The 24009-nt window shown below is 43.3% G+C and overlaps 1 protein-coding gene across 1 annotated transcript in view; it reads left to right on the top strand.

Moving 5' to 3' along the window:
• Positions 1-2282: 2282 nt before the first annotated feature.
• Positions 2283-24009, top strand: part of SLC24A3 (solute carrier family 24 member 3) — a 428724-nt gene continuing 406997 nt past the window's right edge. Inside the window, exon 1 of the mRNA XM_073672470.1 lies at positions 2283-2914. Within this exon, the coding sequence (XP_073528571.1) occupies positions 2716-2914 (199 nt within the window). The 5' untranslated portion in view covers positions 2283-2715. The remainder of the gene's footprint in view (positions 2915-24009) is intronic.

Below are 24009 nucleotides of genomic sequence, written 5' to 3'. Positions count from 1 at the left end.
AATTTTTTTTCCATCTTCTCCATTCTGTCATTCCCTTTAAATCAGACTGCACTCAGATGTAATTTGAGTGCAGTTCGATGTTTTCGATGCGCTCATTGATTTGCAAGCACTTACTCTTACAATTGTGACTAGAACAAATGAGCTACAGCATTTAGCAGGCCTGACAGTGTTTATCGGAGATTTCGTCTACTAAGGATCGTGCATACTGCATTTTTTGGAAAAGTCACAGGAAATCTAAAGTGGTTTTGGTTCAACCAAGTTTATCTCCTGATGTGTCAATAGAAAATATCCTAAAAGGGTGGCCGAAATTGAATGTATTCATACAACAAATAGATAGAAAATGCATTCCTACAATGTCATCAATGATAATAGCCATACTTTATAATTTGGATACAAGAGTTGATAAGTTGTTAGAAAAATTTATCAAAATTTTCATAATTTTACTTGATAATTTTGTAATTGAACTTATCTGAATTTTTTTTACATCTCAACTCCTGACTGTCACCAAATGATCATGACTCATTTTATGATAGATAATTTACTTTATAGACCTGTTTTACATAACAACAACTGCTCTGATCTGTTTATTACCGGCGCTTGTAACAACTATTGTCTGGTCCAAAAAGAGCAACAATAATTAAGAAAACTTTTGATTCTTGTTGGGAAAAATTGATAGTGGATACACACTTCTGACATTTACATTTGAAAGTGACGTTTGAAAGTGCCAGCATAGGAAAAATTATGGCTGATGGAAATGTTCAAACATTTGCAATCGTTTGCTACATATACAATTTAAAGTACATTGAACACCGCCGTTTTCTAAAAGCAATTGTCTGTAACAGTTTCCTGGCTGTTGTAAAAGTACCTGGCAGTCTGTGCAAAATTATAGATTCACAGCAGCTAATAAGCCATAGGTTTAAAGGGGTTGTCCACTACTGGGACATCCCCTTCTCAATCTGAATGTTTGCCCCCAGTAAAATAATTACATTTATACTCAGCTTCGGTGGCGGCTCCATTCCAGTGGTGCCATCACTGTCTCTCCCGGGGATCGTGTAACATTGTTATGTTACATGAGCCCTGCAGCCAATCAGCGGCCGCTTCCCTCTTCCCGCCTTTGGACAAATCAAATACATCTGGAGGAAATGAGCGCTGCTGCTCTCTCCCTTCTTCTGGATGTATGTGATACATCGGAAGGCGGGAATAGTGAAGCAGCCGCTGATTGACTGGAGAGATCGCGTGATGAAACAATGTCAAGCGAGCCTCGGGAGAGACAGTGTCGACACCACTCAATGGCATCAGAGGTAAGTATAAGTGTTGTTATTTTACTGTGGTCAAATATACGGATTGTGAAGGGGTTGTCCCAGTAGTGGATTACCCCTTTAAAATTACTGTCATAAGTGATCAGGCCTGTATGCTTAGGTCCATTTACATAGAACAAACATCAATGAATAGTGGTTTGAAAAATCATTATGGATATCTTATGAACACTTCTATTAGTACAATCATGGTAAAAGAGTTTCCAAAAATTGTGAAAGCGTTGTCATGCTTAAAGGGTTTTTATTAGAAATGTATAGGGGATAACTTACTGATCTTTAGGTTTCTGAACTCTGGAAACCCCAACGATCCAGAGAATGGGGCTCTAGATTCCAGATCTGTCAAGCTAGGCTTTGAATGGAGAGGAGATACAAATGCTCACCCTCCATTGCATTCATTGTTTATGGGACTTCTGGAAACAGCGAAGAGCTGTACTCTGCTTTCTCTGGCAGTCCCATAGTCAATGAATGCATCTCCGCTCCATTTAATACAGGGTTGCATAGAACTTGTTCCAGGATCCAGAGTGCAATTCTCGGATTTGCTGGGGGCCTAGTGAACGGACCCCCAGTGATCAGTAAGTTATTGAATTTCTGAAATAACCCTTTAAGGCCATCATCATTTATTTAGAGATCCCACAACACTAATGCAGCAGAAAAAAATCTGTGCAGAATGATCCATGCTTGGCAGATTTAAAAGTCCACGGCATGTTCATTATTGCTTTGGATCCACACAAAAAGAGCGTAGATTAGCCCCATTGCATTAACATGAGGATAATTTCCTGCCACAGATTCTAACCCACATCTATGACAAACCAGACAAGTGTGAACATAGCCTAAATGTCATTCAGAATATTCTTTGTGTCTATGAGCATCTGCAATCATTGAACTGTACAGGCATTGTAAGAAGTGATTGAGGATCTGACTTCAACCTATGAACTGCATAAGAAAAAAAAATGAAACTTGGAGGGGGTGGGGATGAGGAACAAGGCGGAGAGTGGAGCGGACTGAGGAATTGGAAGCTTTTGTGCTGATGACTGTAAAGTTTGAGCAGTGAGGTTTCTTCTTGTAGTTGCTTTTGTTTGTAGGAGCTGCATGTGTGTCTATGTGACAAGCTTCCCATGGGATCAGTGTGAATGAATCCAGTGCTCAGCAGCAGCAGCAGCTCTCTACCCATGATCAGCAGCAGGCAGCAGCACACAGCCTAGTGTCCTTCCCCTGCCTGCCTGCCTGCATCATGCTGCCTCTTGTGTGTGATCTGCCCAGACGCATGTAACATGGATTAGGAGCACAGCACAAGGAGCTGGAGTTGGAAGAAGTCTTCTCTTGACTGCATTGCACAGTCCCTGCACTCTCTACACCCAGCAGAGGGGATCTCTTGTATTTTATCCATTGAGAGTATTTTATGGATGTGGACATGAACATGCTTGCACTGACACAGGGAGAGCAGTGCCAGGTCTGTGCCATGCCAGGGATGCTGGAGACCAGGCAGAGGAAGAGCAGGACCCGCAGGAAAAGGAAAGAGCTGCTGCTGGGGCAGATGTGCTTCATGGGCTGCCTCATGCTGCTGGCGTCTGCTGCTTCCCACTGGGCTGAAATACTGGGTGAGTTCTCCTTCTGTATAGTGTTAACTTGAAGACCTGGTGCCCCCCAGGTGCCTGGGCTTACACTGAACTGTCATGGATGCTATGACATAGGGGCATTAACCTCATCGTTGCCAATTGGGAGTTAGAGGTTTTTGCAATTTTTCCCCACTCAGTTACATGGGTTATGCATGGAAGAGTGAAGTGGTAGAGGGCACTTGCACAGTGTCATGCCTGGCAGGAACTGGTGTGTTTGATGAAGCAGCATGGTACCCACACTCCTCATCTGCTGCCCAAAAATCTCTAGCTTGCCAACATATGGCAACTATCGTAATGGAGAGTTAATAAATTATATAGACTGATGATTGTATTGGGGTGCTTGGATCAATTATTACTATTATGTCTACCATTATATTGTTGTTATTATTATTATTACATTCATTATTATTATTGCTATTTTTATTATTTTATTAATGTTACTTTTACCATCATATTTATTATTATGCTTATTAATAACAATAAGAAGAAGAAGAAGAAGAAATATAATGGTAAAAATAGCATTAATAAAATAATAAAAATATAAATAATAATGAATGTAGTAATAATAATAATAATAATATTATATAGATATTAATAAATATGTGCCAGTAAAATGTCATTGTAGGAGGACTATGCAACTGAGTTTCTAAAACAAACCACAAGCATGTAAATTGCCATTAAGTTGCTGCCGTATGTGGTAAAGCCACTGGTGGGTGATTTTACTCCAGATGTCCCCCAGATTGATTTAACCATGTCATGACTGCTCCTGGGTCACCGGATGATTATATACTCAGATCAGACTACCTGAAAGATGAATTTCTTCCATTTCTTCTGTGACTCAGCATCACCATTCATCATGACTGTACACACTGAGACATCACAACTTGCTTAGCTCGCCTGCATATGCTCACAGTTCAGCCAATGCAGTTAGGAGAGAAGCTGCATTGTTGCTTTTCTTAAAACTAGCCATTGATGTCAATTTTTATTCAAATCGATAAATGAGTTAAGGTCATTATTGATCAGCGCATGACTGTATCCACAAATCACAATAAAATCTTCCTAACAAGGCACATGGTTTCATTCATGCTGGAGAATCTCCTGAGAATCCAACACTAGGGGTATTGAGTTCTCCTGCCAGAAAATTCTGGTTTCTGACAAGTCAGTTATATGTCATAGATATAAGATTATGATTAATGAGAAGTCAGAATTGTAAAACATGTCTGTAGTTTTGTTTCTTATGGTTCCAATGATTTTACATTGTGGTGTTAGATCATATTGATATTATTAGTTATGCTTTTGCAATAATGTTGCCATAATAGTGTAATGTACAAATAAAGCAGAGGTAAATTTGTAAATTTGCAGCTTCCTTGTTTAGACATCACATTGGAAGACACTATGGACCTGACAAAGGATGGTGGTTACTGATAAAGGATGACAAAGGATGGTGGTTACTGATAAAGGATGGTGGTTACTGACCAACTGAGCTCTGCTTTGTTTGACAAACTGCACTGCTACAGCAGACAAACTTAGCTGTACTATAACTACTAACTTCTGCCATATCTGCAGGCAGACATATGACTTTATACCCTTAGGGGGCACCATAAGAAAAGTCCTCTTTGCTGGGGACTCTTGCTGACATGAAGGTCTAAGCCTTAGACTCTAAGGAGAATGGAGGATAAGCTTGGAATGACTGGAAAAGAGTGTTGTGAACAGGTGAACTGAGTTGCACCAAGGAAAGTGATACTGTACTTGCTGAAAGCAGCTGTCTTCCTGGTGGTCTGAGAACTTCATAGTAAAAATGTTTAGATTAGTAGTAAAAGCTTTGTCATCCTGAGGTTGACGCTTGATGGAACGAAAAGGCAGGTGTCCATGAGCAGCAGACCAAAAGTATATGCTAATAAATGTGAAATGTGCAGGGGTTGCAAACATTGATGACCTCAGAGAAGGTTACCTCTGATGTCCACTAGTGACTGTGCTATGAATCATACAAGTGTTGGCTGGACAGCTGAATAAACCACAGGTTGCCAGTTGCTGACCTATATAAAACATTCATTGGGCTTGGAATAAAATTGTATAAAAAAGAAAATCCGATGCATTTGGATACAAGGATTACACCAAACATAAGAGCGGAATCACATAAAACTGCAGCTTGTCTGCCCCTAGACTGTCATTATAAAGTGCAGAGCGGTCCACGGTGGTAATTGTGGCTGCAGAGACTGGCTGTCACTGACATGTAACACTGAGAATAGGAATGGACTGAGTGACCTATTTTTCATCTTCTGGGAAGATCTGTTCTTTTACGTACATTTAGATATTGAAGTATATGTGCTAGGTGAATATCATTGTTCCAAAAGGACACCATAACAATTAACCTTGGTGGTAAAGTTGTATGAACATGTGTGGGGTTTTCTTTTTTTTTGTGCTTTGCCCAGAGTGTGATAAGATAATGTATAAACCGCTGAAAACATGAAAACCCTTCTCACTAGATGACAATTTAGGAACGTTTCATTATATTGTATTTTATGTGAAGATGCTCTTCCTGGGTTTTTGTGTTTCTCACATATGTAAAATGACTAACGTGGCTGTCTGTCTGAGGACAATCCTTTTTATGTGACCTATTATAGAATATGGACGTCATAGAGGGGGATCTCCTTCTACTAGCTGTTTGGCAGACCTAGTCCGTCCAGAAATACAGCATATAACAATGCATCTCCTCATTTCACACAGGTATAAACTACATAAAAAGTACACTAACATTGTAAATACAATTGTAAGAATTGATTTACTTTTCTTGCACTGATTCTGAGTTAGGCTATGTTTACACGTTGCGTTTTTGCTGCATTTTTTTCTGCAGTCAAAACTTGCTCTCTTGGCAGTAAAGAAGCAATGTCAAAAAAGCAGGTTTTGATGAGTTTTTTCCTGATTTTTTGTGGCGTTTTTGCTGTGTTTTTACTGTATTTTTTAACTGGTTTTAGGGTATGTGCCCACGTAGCGTTTTACAAGCGTATTTAATGCGGAGTTTCCGCAGCGGAAACGCTTGTAAACCGCTTGGTAATCCGCACCACATGGTCCCCAATGTGAATCCGCAAGGTCTATGCCCATGCTGCGGATTTTTCCGCAGCGTTTTTGATGCGCACAAAAATCCGCAGCATGTCAATTAATTTTGCGTTTCCGCAAGCGGAATTGCCTCTGCAATGCAATAAAAAATGCAAGGCAATTCCGCATGTCGAAAACGCGCGAAAAACGCTTGCGAAATTCCCCATGCGTTTTTCCGGGAGAGGACATGCGGAAATGAAGCGCAAATTTTCCGCTTCATTTCCGCAACGTGGGCACATAGCCTTAGTCAGGATACATTTGTCTTTTGTGCATGCTAATAAAGTTTAGTGCATAAATAAATAACCTGATGCAACTTCCTCAGGTTTTGGCACCAAAAATGCAGCAAAACCTGATACCTGCGTTTTTTTCCTGCGTTTTTGTGGCATTTTTGCACTACCCATTGCTTTCTATAGGTGGAAAACGCTGAAAAAATGTGAAAAAAGTAACATGCTGCATTTTCCAAAAACGCAGCTCCTTGACAAAACAGTCAGGAAAAAAACTAAAGTGTGTGCATGAGATTTCTGAAATCTCATGGACTTTGCTGGTACTGTACAATGCAGCTAAAAATGTGCGCAAAAAAAACGCTGCAAAAACGCAACGTGAGAACATAGCCTTACAGTAATTCAGTAATTGTCACTTCACGTGTGCAGAGTGGCCTGAAGTCTGCAGATTTTTCCCCGGATTTCAATACAGGTTTCGTAAAGCCATATCATTGTATTGTACTTACATCTGCTGGTAATCCTTGTAGTTTTGTGGCGTGGATTTTAAATCCGGAGCGTATCAATTTATCCTGCAGATTTTCACAATGGATTACAAATTTTGCCATGCACAGGGTTAAATCCCCAGCAAACCCAGAATCTCCATGTGGGGATTTTGCATGGATTTCACAGCAAATTCTGTGCAACAGATTGTTTTCTACTGCAATTTACATCCTACGTATGTGGAAGTGACTTAAAACATGTTCACATTGGCTCAATATTCTGCAGATTTCCCATTTGGATATTCTGCATGTGAAATCTGCATTGTATCACAAACTTCACCAAATCTCATTTACACATCTGGAAATTGACCTGCAATATGGATGTTAAATCTGCAGCATTTCAACCCGAGCCAAGGATTTCCACCAGAGATTTCATCCTTTGTGCAGGTTGATATGCGCAATAAAATTCCTGAAAAATCTGCCTGATCCACATGCAGATTTTGCTGTATATTTGTGTTTTGTGGATTAATTGTGTTCATTTTATCATCTGTGTGGATATGCTCCAAAGTTGAGCTGTACTTGTCAGGCCAGGTTCACACATGCTGTTTTTGAGATGATGCACAAGAAAGGAAAACTATATGTACTGTAAATATTTCTACTTTTATCTTTCATATACTGTGTTTGCCTAACTACTGTGTTAAAACGTTTTTATTGTTGAGAAAAGCTTTAATTTTCAATTTCTGCCTGCTATTATCTCTAAAACATACAGACCAAGGCCTCATTCAGACGTCCATTTTATATTTTCTGTCCCTGTTTTGCTCTGATAGAACACGTAACCATTATAATTCATGGAGCTGCACACTTGTCCGTGTGTTATTTGTGGTCCATGTGTCCATAGAAAAATCACGGAGCGGGTCCGTTTTTGATCCAAGTCATGGATCAAAATAAACCGTACAAGTCTATGGATCCATAAAAATCACTGACAGCGCTTGAATGGCTTCCGTGTGCTATCCATGTGCTGTCTGTGATTAACATTGAAATTAGTAGAAGTTTTGCAATTTAGTAATTTTTTCTTATGAGAAAATCACCAATGAAGCATTGATGGTAAAAACTTAAACATTGCCCAAACACTGATGAATATAGTATCAAAAACGTTGATGAAAATTAGTCAATTTTTTGTGTACCAGAAAACTCACTGACAACTGTTTTAGGCTGAGAGGTGCATTTAGACTGGTCAATTATTGGGAATGTCTAAATAGACTGCCAATCACCCGACAAATGAACAAAACACTCGTCCAATGAGGGAAATGATTTTTATCCTCGACATGTGCTGACGAAAAAAATTATACTCAATGTGCACAGAGTGATCATATTAACAATCGTTCTGTGTGCATGGAAAGTGCAGTAGGCCTATGTGAAGGACCACCAATTGGCTTCTATGTAGCTGATTGGTAATCATTAAACATCCACTATCAGCTAGTGTAAACATTCCCAAAGGCTGCGGCTAAACCACTGGCGGCCACAGACAGAAAAGGACTCCTGTGCAAGAACAATATATGGGCCCTTTGCAGTCCAAGAGCTCCTAAAAATGCAAAATTACACCTGCTTTGGAGGTATAAATGGGTCCCCTTACCTCTTGGGTCCCTGTGCAAGAACAATATATGGGCCCTTTGCAGCCCAAGAGCTCCTAAAAATGCAAAATTACACCTGCTTTGGAGGTATAAATGGGTCCCCTTACCTCTTGGGTCCGTGTGCGGCCGCACAGGTTGCACCTATGATATGTCCGCTTGTGGGCTAAACAGCTACATGTGTTGCGTGACACCAATTCTCTGACAAATTCCATCAAAAAGATTTATGCAAGTTGTCTGTTGTAGTGCAGTTTGTTTAGAGTTGCGATCTTGCTGTTAAAAAAAATGCAGAAAAGTAGAGATTATAGAACTAGTTTTTTTTTAAATATATAATATTACAAAGTATAAGTATTTGATTCTGGAAATGGGAGGTTGATTCAGGGAACTAGTTTGATTGCAATATCTGGGCAAATAATATTGGCATCATGTGTTTTTTGCCTTCTTCTATAGTAACATGTTAGGTTATCGGTTAAGCGCAGTGTATTTCAGGTTTCTTTCAGCCATAAATCTATGAAATGTAGCACCGCAATCTCAGCGTTGCTGTGTACCACTTTCTTATACAATGTTTACTTCTTATCGATCTTATAGATACAGTGGTTACTATAGTGGCTCCCACCCTCCACACTGGTGATGCGCTGTTCACTGGATAGAGAGCTCATGTGATCTCCAGAGGTGTCTAAAGTGTTGATCTACTTTTTTGTTTGTGTCTTAATATTATTTTTTGGAGAGACTTTAAGTAGGCACAGAGAAAATATAAAACGCGGCGCCTTTTATTGATTAACTTTAAACATTCTGTATGGCCGGACAAAATACGCCTATGTGGGAAAATAGGAATATATTTATCATTTGTTTGAAATCATGTATAATATTTAAGAACATCGGTGGAAGTTTTTTTTTACTTCATAGTTATGGATATAACCACTTAGTGACGTCTTTAATGATTGGGGTTTATCTGTACTATTCACTGTATTACTATTTATTAGTAATTTTACTATTGGATTGCTAGTTTAGAGAGGTTTCTACTCCTCTAAAGAAAAACTACACCCAAAACTACAAGAGTTAGGGACCATCCAGATTGGGTTCACCTTGTCGTGGTGGGATGGCTTTTACATTTTTTTGATCAAAATAGTGTCAACTAAGTACAGCATGTTAATTACATGTACTAATACTATGTATTTATTTACTTACTTACTGCAGGGTATTTGCTCTTTGTTTTTATCCTATGTTTTATCCAAAACTACATGTACGAATCCAGCCTAATCCAGCATCATATACTGTAGTTCTAAATGTAAATGTTACACTACCCAAAATGCAAAGCAAGTCGTAGCATAGTGTTACACGCATTTACATTATGTATGTAGATTAATATATGTAAACTATAAAATAACTGGTAAAAGTGAGCAAATACTTTATTATCTTATAAAGAGTGGGGGACGCCGGTGATTGCTCTGCTTCCTACATACCTCCGTCAGTGATAGTAAGTTCTTGTGGAATGCCGAATGCTATTTACAAAACACTGTCAGCTATTCTTGACGTACCCCTGTCAGGTCAGAGGTGTGCTCACATTTTCGGAGCCACTAATTAAAACATGACTGTTTAATAGTATAATTATATTGACTAAAATTGGTATGTCTGCACTTTAATACAATGTTACATGGTAATAACCTGCTAGACAACACTGAGTATGTGATCAGGAGGAAGGAACGCATTGAACACTTCTGCTCCAACTATTAAAAACTTAGAGCAACAAGTGACATCAGAATTTGGCTCTAACATATCGAATATATTTAGACTCTTTTGTCATCAATAGTGTTGAGCATTCCGATACTGAAATATCGGGTATCGGCCGATATTCACTGTATCGGAATTCCGATACTTAATTCCGATACTTTTATAATATCGAATACCGGAATCGGAAGTTCCCATAATGCCTGCGCTCTGCAGTGTCTGTGAAGGATGACAAGCTGGATGGCAGCGCTCAGCTGCGATCCAGCTTGTCATCAGAATGCCATCCCAGCGTGGGAGAATTCTGCTGATTGTTTAAAAGCCGGCGGGCGGTAAAAAGCCGCCGGCTTTTAAACAATCACACAGCCCCATACTGCTTCCCCGCAGCCTCCCACCCCGATCCTCCGCTCCCCTCGCCACCTCCAATCCCAATCGTAAATTAGGACCGGGCGGGGAGCGCAGCACCAAGGAGCGAAGGACCCGGGCGGGGAAGCCGGCAGTGAAAAGACTTCACCGCCGGCTTTCCCGTTCTGTGCTGCGCTTTCCCGCCGGTTATTTCAAATGAACAGCTGAGGTATCAGGTGATGCCGATCAGCTGTTCATTTGAAGTAGCCGCGGTGCCCTCAGAGGGTTCATGTGAGTTCATGCTTGACTGCATGAACTCACATGAACTTTCCCACGGCCGCACAGGTCAGCCTCACCTCCCAGACCCGTCATGATTAGTGTGTGCGGGGTGTGTGTGTGCGGGGTGTGTGTGTGTGCGGGGTGTGTGTGCGGGGTGTGTGTGTGCGGGGTGTGTGTGTGTGCGGGGTGTGTGTGTGTGCGGGGTGTGTGTGCGGGGTGTCTGTGCGTGCAGGCAGACATAGGCCGATGTGACACTACTACTCCCATCGGCCTATGTCTGTCCCCCGTCCACTCGTGCCAGCAGGATCAGCTCGATGGGAGCAGTAGTTCCCATCAGCCTGATCCTGCTATATAAATTGCCCTACTGTGTCCCCAATAAATGTTAGATACATGTCATTGGTGGCCAGTGGTTACCTAAAAGAAATTAGTTTATACATTACCTGTCCCCGCCGATCGTCACCTAAAATAAAGTAAAAAATAAAAAACTACACCTATACTCACCTAGACACCTAATTCCCCGAAGCCATCGATCTCCTGTAATAAAATATAAAATAATAAACCACAACCTTATCCTTACCCCTCCGTAGCAGTCCACGAGTGTCCCACGAAGATCTCCAGTTCAGAGCAGCCACATAGAATGTGACCGCTCTGAACCGCTGCCGCCGCTAGAATGACGGGGCCGTAAGGGTTCACCAGAGTTAAGGCAGCGCTGCTCCGGTTAGCTGCTTTACGGCACTGCTGTATCGTGAGAAATTCCCACGGTACAGCACTGCCGTAAAGGAGGTCTCCGGAGCTGCGCTGCCTGAATGCACTCCGGTAACCTCAGTCAGTGGCTCCCGCTGCCGGGAGCGGACGTGTTCCCGGCAGCGTGAGCTTACAGCAGCCATGCACAGCTGTCACCATCTCCAGATGTGACAGCTGTGCATGGGAGATCAGCGCAGGAACGTGGACAGGTAACTATTTTTTTTTAGTAAACTAAGAATTAAATAAAATGGTGTTTTATTTCAAATAAATTATTTTTTTCTGGGTGTAGTGTGTTTTTTCTTTTTAACACTTTGTAGGTTAGTAATGGGGGTGTCTTATAGACACCCATCATTACTAACCTGGGCTTCATGGCAGCTGGCGCTGACATGAACCCCACCACTATTACCCCCTGCCACCGCACCAGGGCAGCGTGGAAGAGCGAGGCTAAGTGCCAGAATTGGCGCATCCTATGGATGCGCCATTTCTGGGGCGGCTGACGGCTGGTGTTTCTAGCCTGGGAGGGGGCCAATATTCATGGCACCCTTCCTGAGCTATTAATATCAGCCCCCAGCTGTCTGCCTAGCCTTTGCTAGCTATTAAAATAGGGGGGACCCCACGTCATTTTTTTGGGGGGGGTCCCCCATTTTAATAGCTAGTAAAGGCTAGGTATTCAGCTGGGGGCTGATATTAGTAGCCTGGGAAGCTCCGTGGGTTTTACCCCCTTCCCAGGCTTCAAACATCTGCCCCAGCCGTCTGCTTAACCTCCGCTAGAGACTAAAATTATGGGGGATCCCACGCCATTTTTTTTTAAAATAAATCCTTTATTTTAACACTAAATGACATTTGAGGACTTAATAAAGATGCAGTCCCTAAATTATTATTTATTTTTTAATAAATTTTTCCCAAAACTTTTGACGTGGGCTTCGCCATATTTTTGTATGCCAGCCAGGTACAGCATCCAGCTTCTATGAACGCGCCATTTTCCGGGGCGGCCGCGGACTGCAATTTTCAGCGGGGGGGGGGGGGCAGAAAGCTTGGGCCTCCCTGCGCTGCAGATTCCATCCCCCAGCTGCCTAGTTGTACCTGGCTGGACACAAAAATAGGGAGAAGCCCCACGTTTTTTTTTTTTTAATTATTTCATGAAATTCATGGAATAATTAAGAAAAAAAGGGCTTCCCTATATTGTTGTGTCTGGCCAGGTACAAATAGGCAGCTGGTGGTTGGGGGCAGCCCGTTCCTGCCTGCTGTACCTGGCTGGACACAAATATAGTGTGAAGCCCCACGTCAATTTTTTTTTAATTATTTCAGGAAATTCATGAAATAATTAAAAAAAAATTATGTGGGGCTTCGCCCTATATTTGTGTCCAGTCAGGTACAGCAGGCAGGAACGGGCTGCCCCCAACCACCAGCTGCCTATTTGTACCTGGCCGGACACAACAATATAGGGAAGCCCTTTTTTTCTTAATTATTCCATGAATTTCATGAAATAATAAAAAAAAAATTGACGTGGGGCTTCGCACTATATTTGTGTCCAGCCAGGTACAGCAGGCAGGAACGGGCTGCCCCCAACCACCAGCTGCCTATTTGTACCTAGCCGGACACAACAATATAGGGAAGCCCTTTTTTTCTTAATTATTCCATGAATTTCATGAAATAATTAAAAAAAAAAATGTGTGGCGCTTCGCCCTATTTTTGTGTCCAGCCAGGTACAACTAGGCAGCTGGGGGCTGGAATCTGCAGCGCAGGGAGACCCAAGCTTTCTGGGCCCCACCCGCTGCAAATTGCAGTCCGCAGCCGCCCCGGAAAATGGCGCGTTCATAGAAGCGCCATCTTCTGGCGCTGTACCCAACTCATCCAGGGCCCTGGTGCGGTGGCTCATTGGGTAATAAAGGGGTTAAGGCCAGCTTGGCATTATCAGCTGGCCCTAAGCCCGAAATTCATGGGGTCACGCCAATATTAGACATGACCGCCATGAATTTCTAGTAAAGTATTTAAAAAAAACACAAACACCCAGAAAAAAGTCCTTTAATTGAAATAAAGACACAATTCTTTATTGTTCTAAATTAAACCATACTTACAGTCACGCCCATTCCAGCTGAAGCCAACGATCTCCTGCAATAAAAGTAAAATAATAAAGCAACCTCATCCTTACCTTTCCATGGTTCCCAGGACAGCTTCAGCTCTGCTACATCGAGATGACAGGCTGGACCGCAGCAGAACGCTGCCATCCAGCCTGTCATCCCGCAGACACTGAGAAGCGCAGACATGCTTGCGCTCCTCAGTGTCTCGCTGTGACGGCATCCAGATGAGCCGAGGTCATGTCCAATGAACTCAGCTCACCTCATGCACGTCACTGACAGCGTGGGAAAATTCTCCTGCACTCAGCGCTTCAGCGTGAGAATTCTCCCACGCTGTCAGTGACGTGCATGAGGTGCGCCGAGTTCATTGGACATGACCTCACCTCATGCACGTCACTGACAGCGTGGGAAAATTCTCACGCTGAAGCGCTGAGTGCAGTAGAATTCTCCCACGCTGTCAGTGACGTACATGAGGTGAGCCGAGTTCATTGTCGGCTCATCTGGATGCCGTCACAGCCAGACACTGAGGAGTGGAAGTATGCCTGCGCTTCTCAGTGTCTGCGGGATGACAGGCTGGATGGCAGCGTTCTGCTGCGGTCCAGCCTGTCATCTCGATGTAGCAGAGCTGGAGCCGTCGTGGGAGCCATGGAAAGGTAAGGATGAGGTTGCTTTATTATTTTTCTTTTATTGCAGGAGATCGTTGGCTTCAGCTGGAATGGGCGTGATGGTAAGTATGGTTTAATTTAGAACAATAAAGAATTGTGTGTTTATTTCAATTAAAGGACTTTTTTCTGGGTGTTTGTGTTTTTTTTAAATACTTTACTAGAAATTCATGGTGGTCATGTCTAATATTGGCGTGACCCCATGAATTTCGGGCTTAGGGCCAGCTGATAATGCCAAGCTGGCCTTAACCCCTTTATTACCCAGTGAGCCACCGCACCAGGGCCCTGGATGAGTTGGGTACAGCGCCAGAAGATGGCGCTTCTATGAACGCGCCATTTTCCGGGGCGGCTGCGGACTGCAATTTGCAGCGGGTGGGGCCCAGAAAGCTTGGGCCTCCCTGCGCTGCAGATTCCAGCCCCCAGCTGCCTAGTTGTACCTGGCTGGACACAAAAATAGGGCGAAGCTCCACGTTTTTTTTTTTTTAATTCATGAAATTCATGGAATAATTAAGAAAAAAAGGGCTTCCCTATATTGTTGTGTCCGGCTAGGTACAAATAGGCAGCTGGTGGTTGGGGGCAGCCCGTTCCTGCCTGCTGTACCTGACTGGACACAAATATAGGGCGAAGCCCCACATCAATTTTTTTTAATTATTTCATGAATTTCCTGAAATGATTTAAAAAAAATTGACGTGGGGCTTCGCACTATATTTGTGTCCAGCCAGGTACAGCAGGCAGGAACGGGCTGCCCCCAACCACCAGCTGCCTATTTGTACCTGGTTGGACACAACAATATAGGGAAGCCCTTTTTTTCTTAATTATTTCATGAAATAATTAAAAAAAAAAAATACGTGGAGCTTCGCCCTATTTTTGTGTCCAGCCAGATACAACTATGCAGCTGGGGGCTGGAATCCGCAGCGCAGGGAGACCCAAGCTTTCTGGGCCACCCCCGCTGCAAATTGCAGTCCGCAGCCGCCCCAGAAAATGGCGCGTTCATTGAAGCGCCATCTTCTGGCGCTGTACCCAACTCATCCAGGGCCCTGGTGCGGTGGCTCACTGGGTAATAAAGGGGTTAAGGCCAGCTTGGTATTATCAGCTGGCCCTAAGCCCAAAATTCATGGGGTCACGCCAATATTAGACATGACCACCATGAATTTCTAGTAAAGTATTTAAAAAAACACAACACCCAGAAAAAAGTCCTTTAATTGAAATAAACACACAATTCTTTATTGTTCTAAATTAAACCATACTTACCATCACGCCCATTCCAGCTGAAGCCAACGATCTCCTGCAATAAAAGTAAAATAATAAAGCAACCTCATCCTTACCTTTCCATGGCTCCCACGACAGCTTCAGCTCTGCTACATCGAGATGACAGGCTGGACCGCAGCAGAACGCTGCCATCCATCCTGTCATCCCGCAGACACTGAGAAGCACAGGCATGCTTGTGCTCCTCAATGTCTGGCTGTGACGGCATAAAGATGAGCCGAGGTCATGTCCAATGAACTCAGCTCACCTCATGTACGTCACTGACAGCGTGGGAAAATTCTCCTGCACTCAGCACTTCAGCGTGAGAATTTTCCCACACTGTCAGTGACGTGCATGAGGTGAGCTGAGTTCATTGGACATGACCTCACCTCATGTATGTCACTGACAGCGTGGGAGAATTCTCACGCTGAAGCGCTGAGTGCAGGAGAACTTTCCCACGCTGTCAGTGACGTGCATGAGGTGAGCTGAGTTCATTGGACATGAACTCGGCTCATCTGGATGACGTCACAGAGAGACACTGAGGAGCGCAAGCATGCCTGCCTTCTCAGTGTCTGCGGGATGACAGGCTGGATGGCAGCTTTCTGCTGCGGTCCATCCTGTCATCTCGATGTAGCAGAGCTGGAGCTGTCCTGGGAACCATCGAAAGGTAAGGATGAGGTTGCTTTATTATTTTTCTTTTATTGCAGGAGATCGTTGGCTTCAGCTGGAATGGGCGTGATGGTAAGTATGGTTTAATTTAGAACAATAAAGAATTGTGTCTTTATTTCAATTAAAGGACTTTACTCTGGGTGTTTGTGTTTTCTTTTAACTTTGACTATGGGGTTAGTAATGGGGGTGTCTTATAGACGCCTCTCCATTACTAACCTGGGCTTGATGTCAGCTGGCATTATAAGCTGACATCAACCCCAACCCTATTACCCCCTGCCACCGCACCAGGGCAGCGTGGAAGAGCGAGGCTAAGTGCCAGAATTGGCGCATCCTATGGATGCGCCATTTCTGGGGCGGCTGACGGCTGGTGTTTCTAGCCTGGGAGGGGGCCAATATTCATGGCACCCTTCCTGGGCTATTAATATCAGCCCCCAGCTGTCTGCCTAGCCTGTGCTAGCTATTAAATTAGGGGGGACCCCACGTTATTTTTTTGGGGGGGTTCCCCCATTTTAATAGCTAGTAAAGGCTAGGTATTCAGCTGGGGGCTGATATTAGTAGCCTGGGAAGCTCCGTGGGTATTACCCCCTTCCCAGGCTTCAAACATTTGCCCCAGCTGTCTGCTTAACCTCCGCTAGAGCCTAAAATTAAGGGGAACCCCACGCCAATTTTTTTTTTAAATAAATCCTTTATTTTAACACTAAATGACAAGTACAGTAATCAACACTGTCACTGTACTTCATATATATGTGACTGACATGTTTCTATCTATCTAATCTATGTGTGATTCTCTATTCTTTCTGTTCTAAATTGTCGGGTACAGATGCTGAATTGCCGGCCGGCTTTCTTAAAGAGACGGTGCATGAAAACACTATTATTTTTTTAAATAAATCCTTTACACTAAATGACAAGTACAGTAAGCAACACTGTCACTGTACTTCATATATATGTGACTGACATGTTTCTATCTATCTAATCTATGTGTGAAGCTCTATTCTTTCTGTTATAAATTGTCGGGTACCGCTGCTGAATTGCCGGCCGGCTTTTTTAAAGAGACGGTGCACGAAAACACTAATATTTTTTTTAATAAATCCTTTACACTAAATGACAAGTACAGTAAGCAACACTGTCACTGTACTTCATATATATGTGACTGACATGTTTCTATCTATCTAATCTATGTGTGATGCTCTATTCTTTCTGTTGTAAATTGTCGGGTACCGGTGTATGCCGCTGATGAATTGCCGGCTTTTCATGTCATTCTACATTATTCTTAGTTGTTTTACTTCATGTAGAATTAACCTACAAGGAAAGAAAGGGTTTATTTTCATTCCGATATTTGTGTCCCATTGACTTGCATTGGTTTCCGGTATCGGAATCGGCGATATCCGATACTTTTTGGGTATCGGCCCGATCCAATCCGATACGATATTTCCTGATATCGGAAGGTATCGCTCAACACTAGTCATCAACAAACTGTTTTTCTTTATTTTCTGCATAGATATTTTTATTGATGTAGTAACTACATTTGTGCACAGCAAAGGTTATTTTCTTTAACTAAAAGGGTTTTGTTAACGCCTATCAATATGCAGTATTAAGGTGTATGGACATCATAAAGAACCCAAGACCCTCTTTAATAGACCAGAAAAAGTGAGATCTAAGAGAGATTTTCACGCTGGACACCTTACACATTCATGTCTTAGATGGTTACAAATTTACTTGCATAGTAGATATATGGGAGATCCAGGAATGAGACTTGTAGCTGGTTAGTGGATCAGCTGTTTCCAGAGAAAGGGTTATCTTTGTGAGCCAAATACTTTAACTTACTGTACATTGTGATCATTTTAACTTCATCAATGTTTCTAAATCATTATGAATGTTCCTTTGTGGTCTATTCTACAGCCCTTCCATCTAATATCGTGATAGCCCAGTGGACCGTATTAATAGCCTCATATTCACACCTGACAACTACTACTTGGTTATAGCCTAGTCTGAACACATCTACAGACTTCACTCCATAAACTACCAACTTTGTGTGACCTAGTTATGAATCCTTTAAAAACAGTGCAGCTAGGAACTAGTCTGAATGTAAGAGGCATGATCAACTGTCTCTGATTAGATCAATGGTATGTTATGTAATAATGAACTGAATAATAATACAAATGATAAGTCTGAGATTATACAGATCTCTCTGGAGAGCAGGAGGAAAAGTTCTGGATGGCAGGTATATGTCACTGAGGTGGCTGGCCTCAGTGATGTAAGTCCCAGAAGTGAAAGCTCCAGAAACGGTAAGTTGTTGAGAAGGTTTCTATTGGGAATGAATTTTGGGTCTGGGATTTAGGAGTAACCAAATGAGTCTGGGTGGGAAAGGTCACTCACATACCTCCAGTCCGGGCTTTCCAGGTCCTACAAAAGACAGCTGAAGTGGCTCAGTTGTGTCTAACATGTGGGAGCTGCAGTATGTTCATTATTGCTGACCAAACTGAGAGAGAAGCTGTGCCTGGATTGCTGCATGGGTGAGACCATAGTGTATCTTTTGTCTACCCAGAGAAGGGACTGTTTTCTTACTGTGTTGTTATTCGTTTAAACCGACGAAAGAGTATTTTGCTTACATGTGAACTCTCTTAATGGTTTATGACGGATAAATAAACCTAAGTCTTTACACCAGAACCAAGTGCCATTGTGTACCCAAACCACTACCAGAAAGCTTAATTCCCTACAGGGCCAAAAGAGTTTTCTGAAAAATGTATATAATAGGTATAGAATTTATTTCTAATAGGTATGTACTGTATAATTCAAGGAATCTTATATTTTGGACCCTGTCACGTTCTAATCCAGCTGGCTAATATGTACTCTGCTTCTAATCTACCATCATGAACTTATTTAACTTTAAACTTTATGGAGTTTCTGTTGAGAACATTTTGGGAATAACAAAAATTTACTAAAAAAAGTCTAAGATTTTTATTTGAGAAAATGGTCAATGAGTTCTTGCCATTGTTATCCTGCACATCTTAAGGTGATATCAGATGACAAATTGTAGCTCTTAAAATATAAGAGGATAATTAGGTAAAGCACAGTAGGCCTCTTTTTTCATAATTAGAAGGTCCCAGCTTACAGCTCTCATGTTTTCCAGCTAGTTTAGTTCTCCTGATTTCTATAACCTGTGCTAGAGGACCTCAGTAGATCTTCAAGATTTTTGTTTTGGAGGCCTATTGTGTTCTTTTCTTATTTACACTATGCATTGGATTTTAAAATTGTCCATTCCAGTTATTGCAATGTATATTTTACTTTATTTTATATTTTAAGCCAATCTAAAGTACTAAACTGATGTTTGTTTTTGTTATATTTTTCTTTTTCCCAAAGCAAGTTTAATACAATAGAATTTAAATAATAATTACATATTTAGTTTTGTTTTCATAAATCAATATTACAAGCGAAGATGAGAAACTTGTTATGTATCTTACTAGACAAAAATATCTCTTTCCCCACTTTTCAGTCACTTCTTATCTCAATGCCCTGGTCATTAATTTTAAAAACTGCATAATTCTGTCTACAAATTTGCCTTCAGTGAGGGATTAAATTACAACTTCTGCCTGTAAAAATCTGTAGAGACAAGATTAAGAAGCTGAAGAGAGAGAGAGGCAACGTACACAGAAAGAAACTGCTGAGGCTTGTAGTGCAGAGTGTATTCGCTCTCCTGCAAGGTGTTCAGTGCTCAGGAGGATAACGCTGTGTGTCTTGCATAAGCACTACTACATTATGTGTCTCCTGCACTGTGCTATCAGCAATAACTTCTCCAGCACAGTTGTACCCAGCACTAGTTAGATTAGGCAGCATTGCCATGCTGGCTCTACGGGTTTCAGTAGCTGGCTCAGCAGTGCTGGATAATCTCACAAGCATTGGGTACAACCGTGCTGGAGGAGTTACTGCTGATGGCACAGTGCAGGACACACATGATGAAGTAGTGCCCAAGCAGGACACACAGCACAATCCTCCGGAGCACTAAGAGGATTCATGCACCTTATTAATGGGCCTCCTCCTCCACTGCCAGAGTTCGTACTCCAAGTCCATAGTAATGGAGTACAGAAAAATAGACAAGTTTTTTACATGACTGAAGCCAAATTACTTAATAAAGTGATTTGCAAAGTTAAATAACTTTCAATGCTGGATAGAATTAGCAAATAAAATGTGAAAGTTTAGTTATTCTTTAACCCCTTTCTGACCCAGGGCATACTAATACGTATCTGCGCCCTGGGCCTTATCTCAGGGTAGATGGTGCCATCATCCCGGGGAGTGTCACCGCGCCCCCCCCCCCCGCGCAGCCACGATCGCTGTGATTGGCTGTTCAATTCTGAACAGCAAATGACAGCATTTCTCACTGTTTCCGATCCTAGACTGTTGCTTAGTGACCCCAGCCCTGGCCCCAACCCACTCTGATTGGTGCGATCACTGATCACACCAATCGCACCGATCAGAGCGCTACAGCGTGGTAACAAGGCAGTCACGGGGTGGTGACCGGCTTGTGACCTGCCTGTCACCGCCCCATGACCCCCTGTGATGTGAGCAGAGCCCCCAGCCAGCTCTGATTGGAGCGATCGATGATGACATTGATCGCTCCAATCAGAGTACCTGAACACGGGTGACAGGGCGGTCACAGAGCGGTGAGCAGCTTGTGACCTGCCTGTCACCTCCCTGTGACCCCCTGTGGTGCGTGCCAGGCCCCAGCCATCTCTGATTGGTGCGATCGATATCATCAGAGTACCTGACCGGGAGGTGACCGGCCTGTGACCTGGCTGTCACCACCCTATCACCCCCCTGTGACTGCCCTGCAGATCCTCACACTTGGTGAGGATTTCTACAGAGCGGTCACACTGATCTTTGCTGTGCTGGGCCCTGTAGTGCCACAGAATCTTCTGTGACACCACAAGACCTTCTTCTCACCTGCTCCAGTCGCTGCTGCTGCTGCTCCAGCGTCCAGCTGCGGTCTCCTGGGTCCTGGGTCTCCTGCTCCGTGTCCTGCTGCTGCGGTTCCTGCTCCAGAGAAGACTTTGGTAAGTCCATCTCTGTTCTCCCCTCATCCACCCCTCTCCCCTCCCCCTCCTTTTACCCCCCATCCTCCCCCAATCACCCTCCCCCCAGTTTTTTTTTTTTCGTGCATCCTGCAGCGGCCGAGCGCTGACCAGTAACTACGTCACTGATCAACGTCCGTGCTCGCTGCTTTTCAGGACTTTTTTTTGTCCCTGTCAATTCTTTCTCCCCCACCCTCAATTTGCACCACCTCCGTTCGTGCATCCAGCAGCCGCCGAGAGTTGATCGGTAACGCAAATCACCGATCAGCACTCGCTACTTTACCCTTTTTTTTCAACTAACCTTTTTCTTTTCTAGAGGGCGGTCGCGTTTTCTGATTGTGCACCGTGCTAGGCCTTGCGGTGCCACAGAAGCCTGTGACACCACAATCGCCGCTCCTGCTCCAGAAGACATCTTACTGAAGACATCTTACAGAAGACATCTTGCAGAAGACATCTTGCAGAAGACAACTGTAAGTAGGATTTTTTGATCCCTCCTCATCCACCACAATCCCCCTCTCTCCCTTCCTCCTTTCCCCTTCCCTCCTTCCCATCCCCCTTTCTCCCACCAAGTGCCGATCATTACTTGATCAGTTCTCGATCGCTCGACTTTTGTCCGTTTTTTTTTCCGTGCTTTCTGCAGCGGCCGAGCACTTATCAGTGACCGCAGATCACTGATCCACACTCGTGCTCGCTGTTTTACACTCCCCCTCCTTTGCACCACATCCGTGCGCGCACCCAGCAGCTGCTGGGAGTTAATTGGTGACCGATCCGCACTCGTGCTCGCTGTTTGCACCACCTAAGGTAGTTCCTTTTTTTCTCTTGTTTTAAAAAAAAAAAAAGGTCACACCAAGCACACTGACACACACACACTCTAAATAAAGTACTGATACACATGCACCACATACATAAGAAAAAAAATGTCCCGCTTATCCCAAACTCGCTATTCAGCGGAGGAGGCATATGCTTTTTTTGCCTCCTTCACTGACAGTGAGGGAGAGGATCCCACATTTCTTTATTTCTCTGATTCCTCATCATCCTCCTCTTCTTCCTCCTCATCCTCTTCCTCCTCAGGTACTGCTGGACCACCACACAGTCGCCCCAGAAGAGAAGATGAACCAGCGTCCCCCACTACTGACCCCATATGGAAAATTATGAGCCCCTGATTCCTGATTTCGTGGCGGAATCAGGAATCAAGTTTGACACCACCAGCCTCACAGAAATAGACTTTTTCAAACTCTTTTTCTCTAAGGATTTTGTAAACCTCATGGTGGGCCAAACTAATTTATAACCTCATCAAGTTTTTGAACAAAACCCCTCTTCATGATTTTCTAACTGGTCTACTGTAGATGCAGAAGAAATGATGAAGTTTTGGGGCCTGATCCTTCATATGGTGATCCTGAAGAAGTCAAAAGTTCGACAATACTGGAGTGTTGACGTTGTGTATAACACTCCAGTGTTCCGAATGGTTATGATCTGGAGAAGTTTTGAGGCCATCCACAAGTTCTTGCATTACAATGATAATGCAAGGTGTCCTGCACGCGATGACCCGAAATTTGATCGTCTTTTCAAAGTTCGGCCGGTCATCGAGCACTTCAACAACAAGTTTGCTGAAGTGTACGTGCCCCAAAGGGACATCTGTGTGGATGAGTCTTTAATCGCTTTTAAGGGGCGGCTTGGATTCCGGCAGTTCCTGCCCAGTAAGAGGGCCAGGTACGGAATGAAGCTGTATAAACTTTGTGAGAGTACCTCAGGGTACACTCACAAGTTTAGAGTTTACGAAGGGAAGGACTCCCGGATTGAACCTCCTGAATTCCCCTCTGATCTGGGAGTGAGTGGGAAAATTGTGTGGCATTTGGTGCACCCACTGCTGGATAAAGGTTATCACCTGTATGTGGATAACTTTTATACCAGTGTCCCTCTCTTCAAGTCCTTCTCTGTGTGAGGTACCGCAGAAATCAGAGAGGCCTCCCAAAGACGCTAATTGGGCAGCTGCTCAGAAGGGGTGAGAGCAGAACCCAATGTAGCGACCACCTGTTGGTGGTCTAGTACAAGGACAAGTGGGATGTCCTTCTCTTGACCACCATACATGGTGATGGCAGCACCCTCAGCACAGTACGAGGTTCCACTACACAGGTCGTCAAACCAGACTGTGCAGTGGGGTACAACAAGTACATGGGGGGAGTTGAACTCTCTGATCAAGTCCTCCAGCCATACAGTGCTTTGAGAAAGGCCAAGGCATGGTATAAGAAGCTGGCCGTGCACATCGTATAGATGGCAATGCACAACGCTTTCCTTCTGTCACAATGTGCAGGCCAGACTTCTACGTCGTATCTTCAGTTCCAGGAGGTAGCGATCAAGGCCCTGATATTTGGCAGTGATGACGAAGCGGGCCCCAGTACTTCCGGAACTGAAGGACCTCGAATTGTACCAGGCCAGCATTTCTGGGGGCAGATCCCCTACAGCGGAAAAAAGGTAAGTCACAAAATAAGTGCCGAGTGTGTTATAAAAGGGGAATACGCAAGGACACCATTTATCAATGTGACACCTGCCCTGACAAACCTGGCCTGCGCATGAAAGAATGCTTCAAAATGTACTATACTTCCATGGACTACTAATTAATTTCTGACGTATGACAACCTGACGAACACTACACAACTGACGTAGTGTTCGTCAGTTTGTCATATGTCAGTTGTGTAATGTTCGTCAGGTTGTCTTACACAACTTACATATGACACTACATTATAAAATTCAAAAATCAGGTATCAGTTCCAAAAAGGGGGCACTTGTTGGGCATTTCCACTGTTTAGGCACATCAGAGGCTCTAATAATTCCATCAAAGT

The sequence above is a fragment of the Phyllobates terribilis genome, unplaced genomic scaffold (genome assembly GCF_046119375.1).
Source record: "Phyllobates terribilis strain yellow unplaced genomic scaffold, ASM4611937v1 Scaffold_3__8_contigs__length_932513732, whole genome shotgun sequence".
NCBI lineage: Eukaryota > Metazoa > Chordata > Amphibia > Anura > Dendrobatidae > Phyllobates > Phyllobates terribilis.
This window is presented reverse-complemented; position numbering and strand designations above follow the sequence as displayed.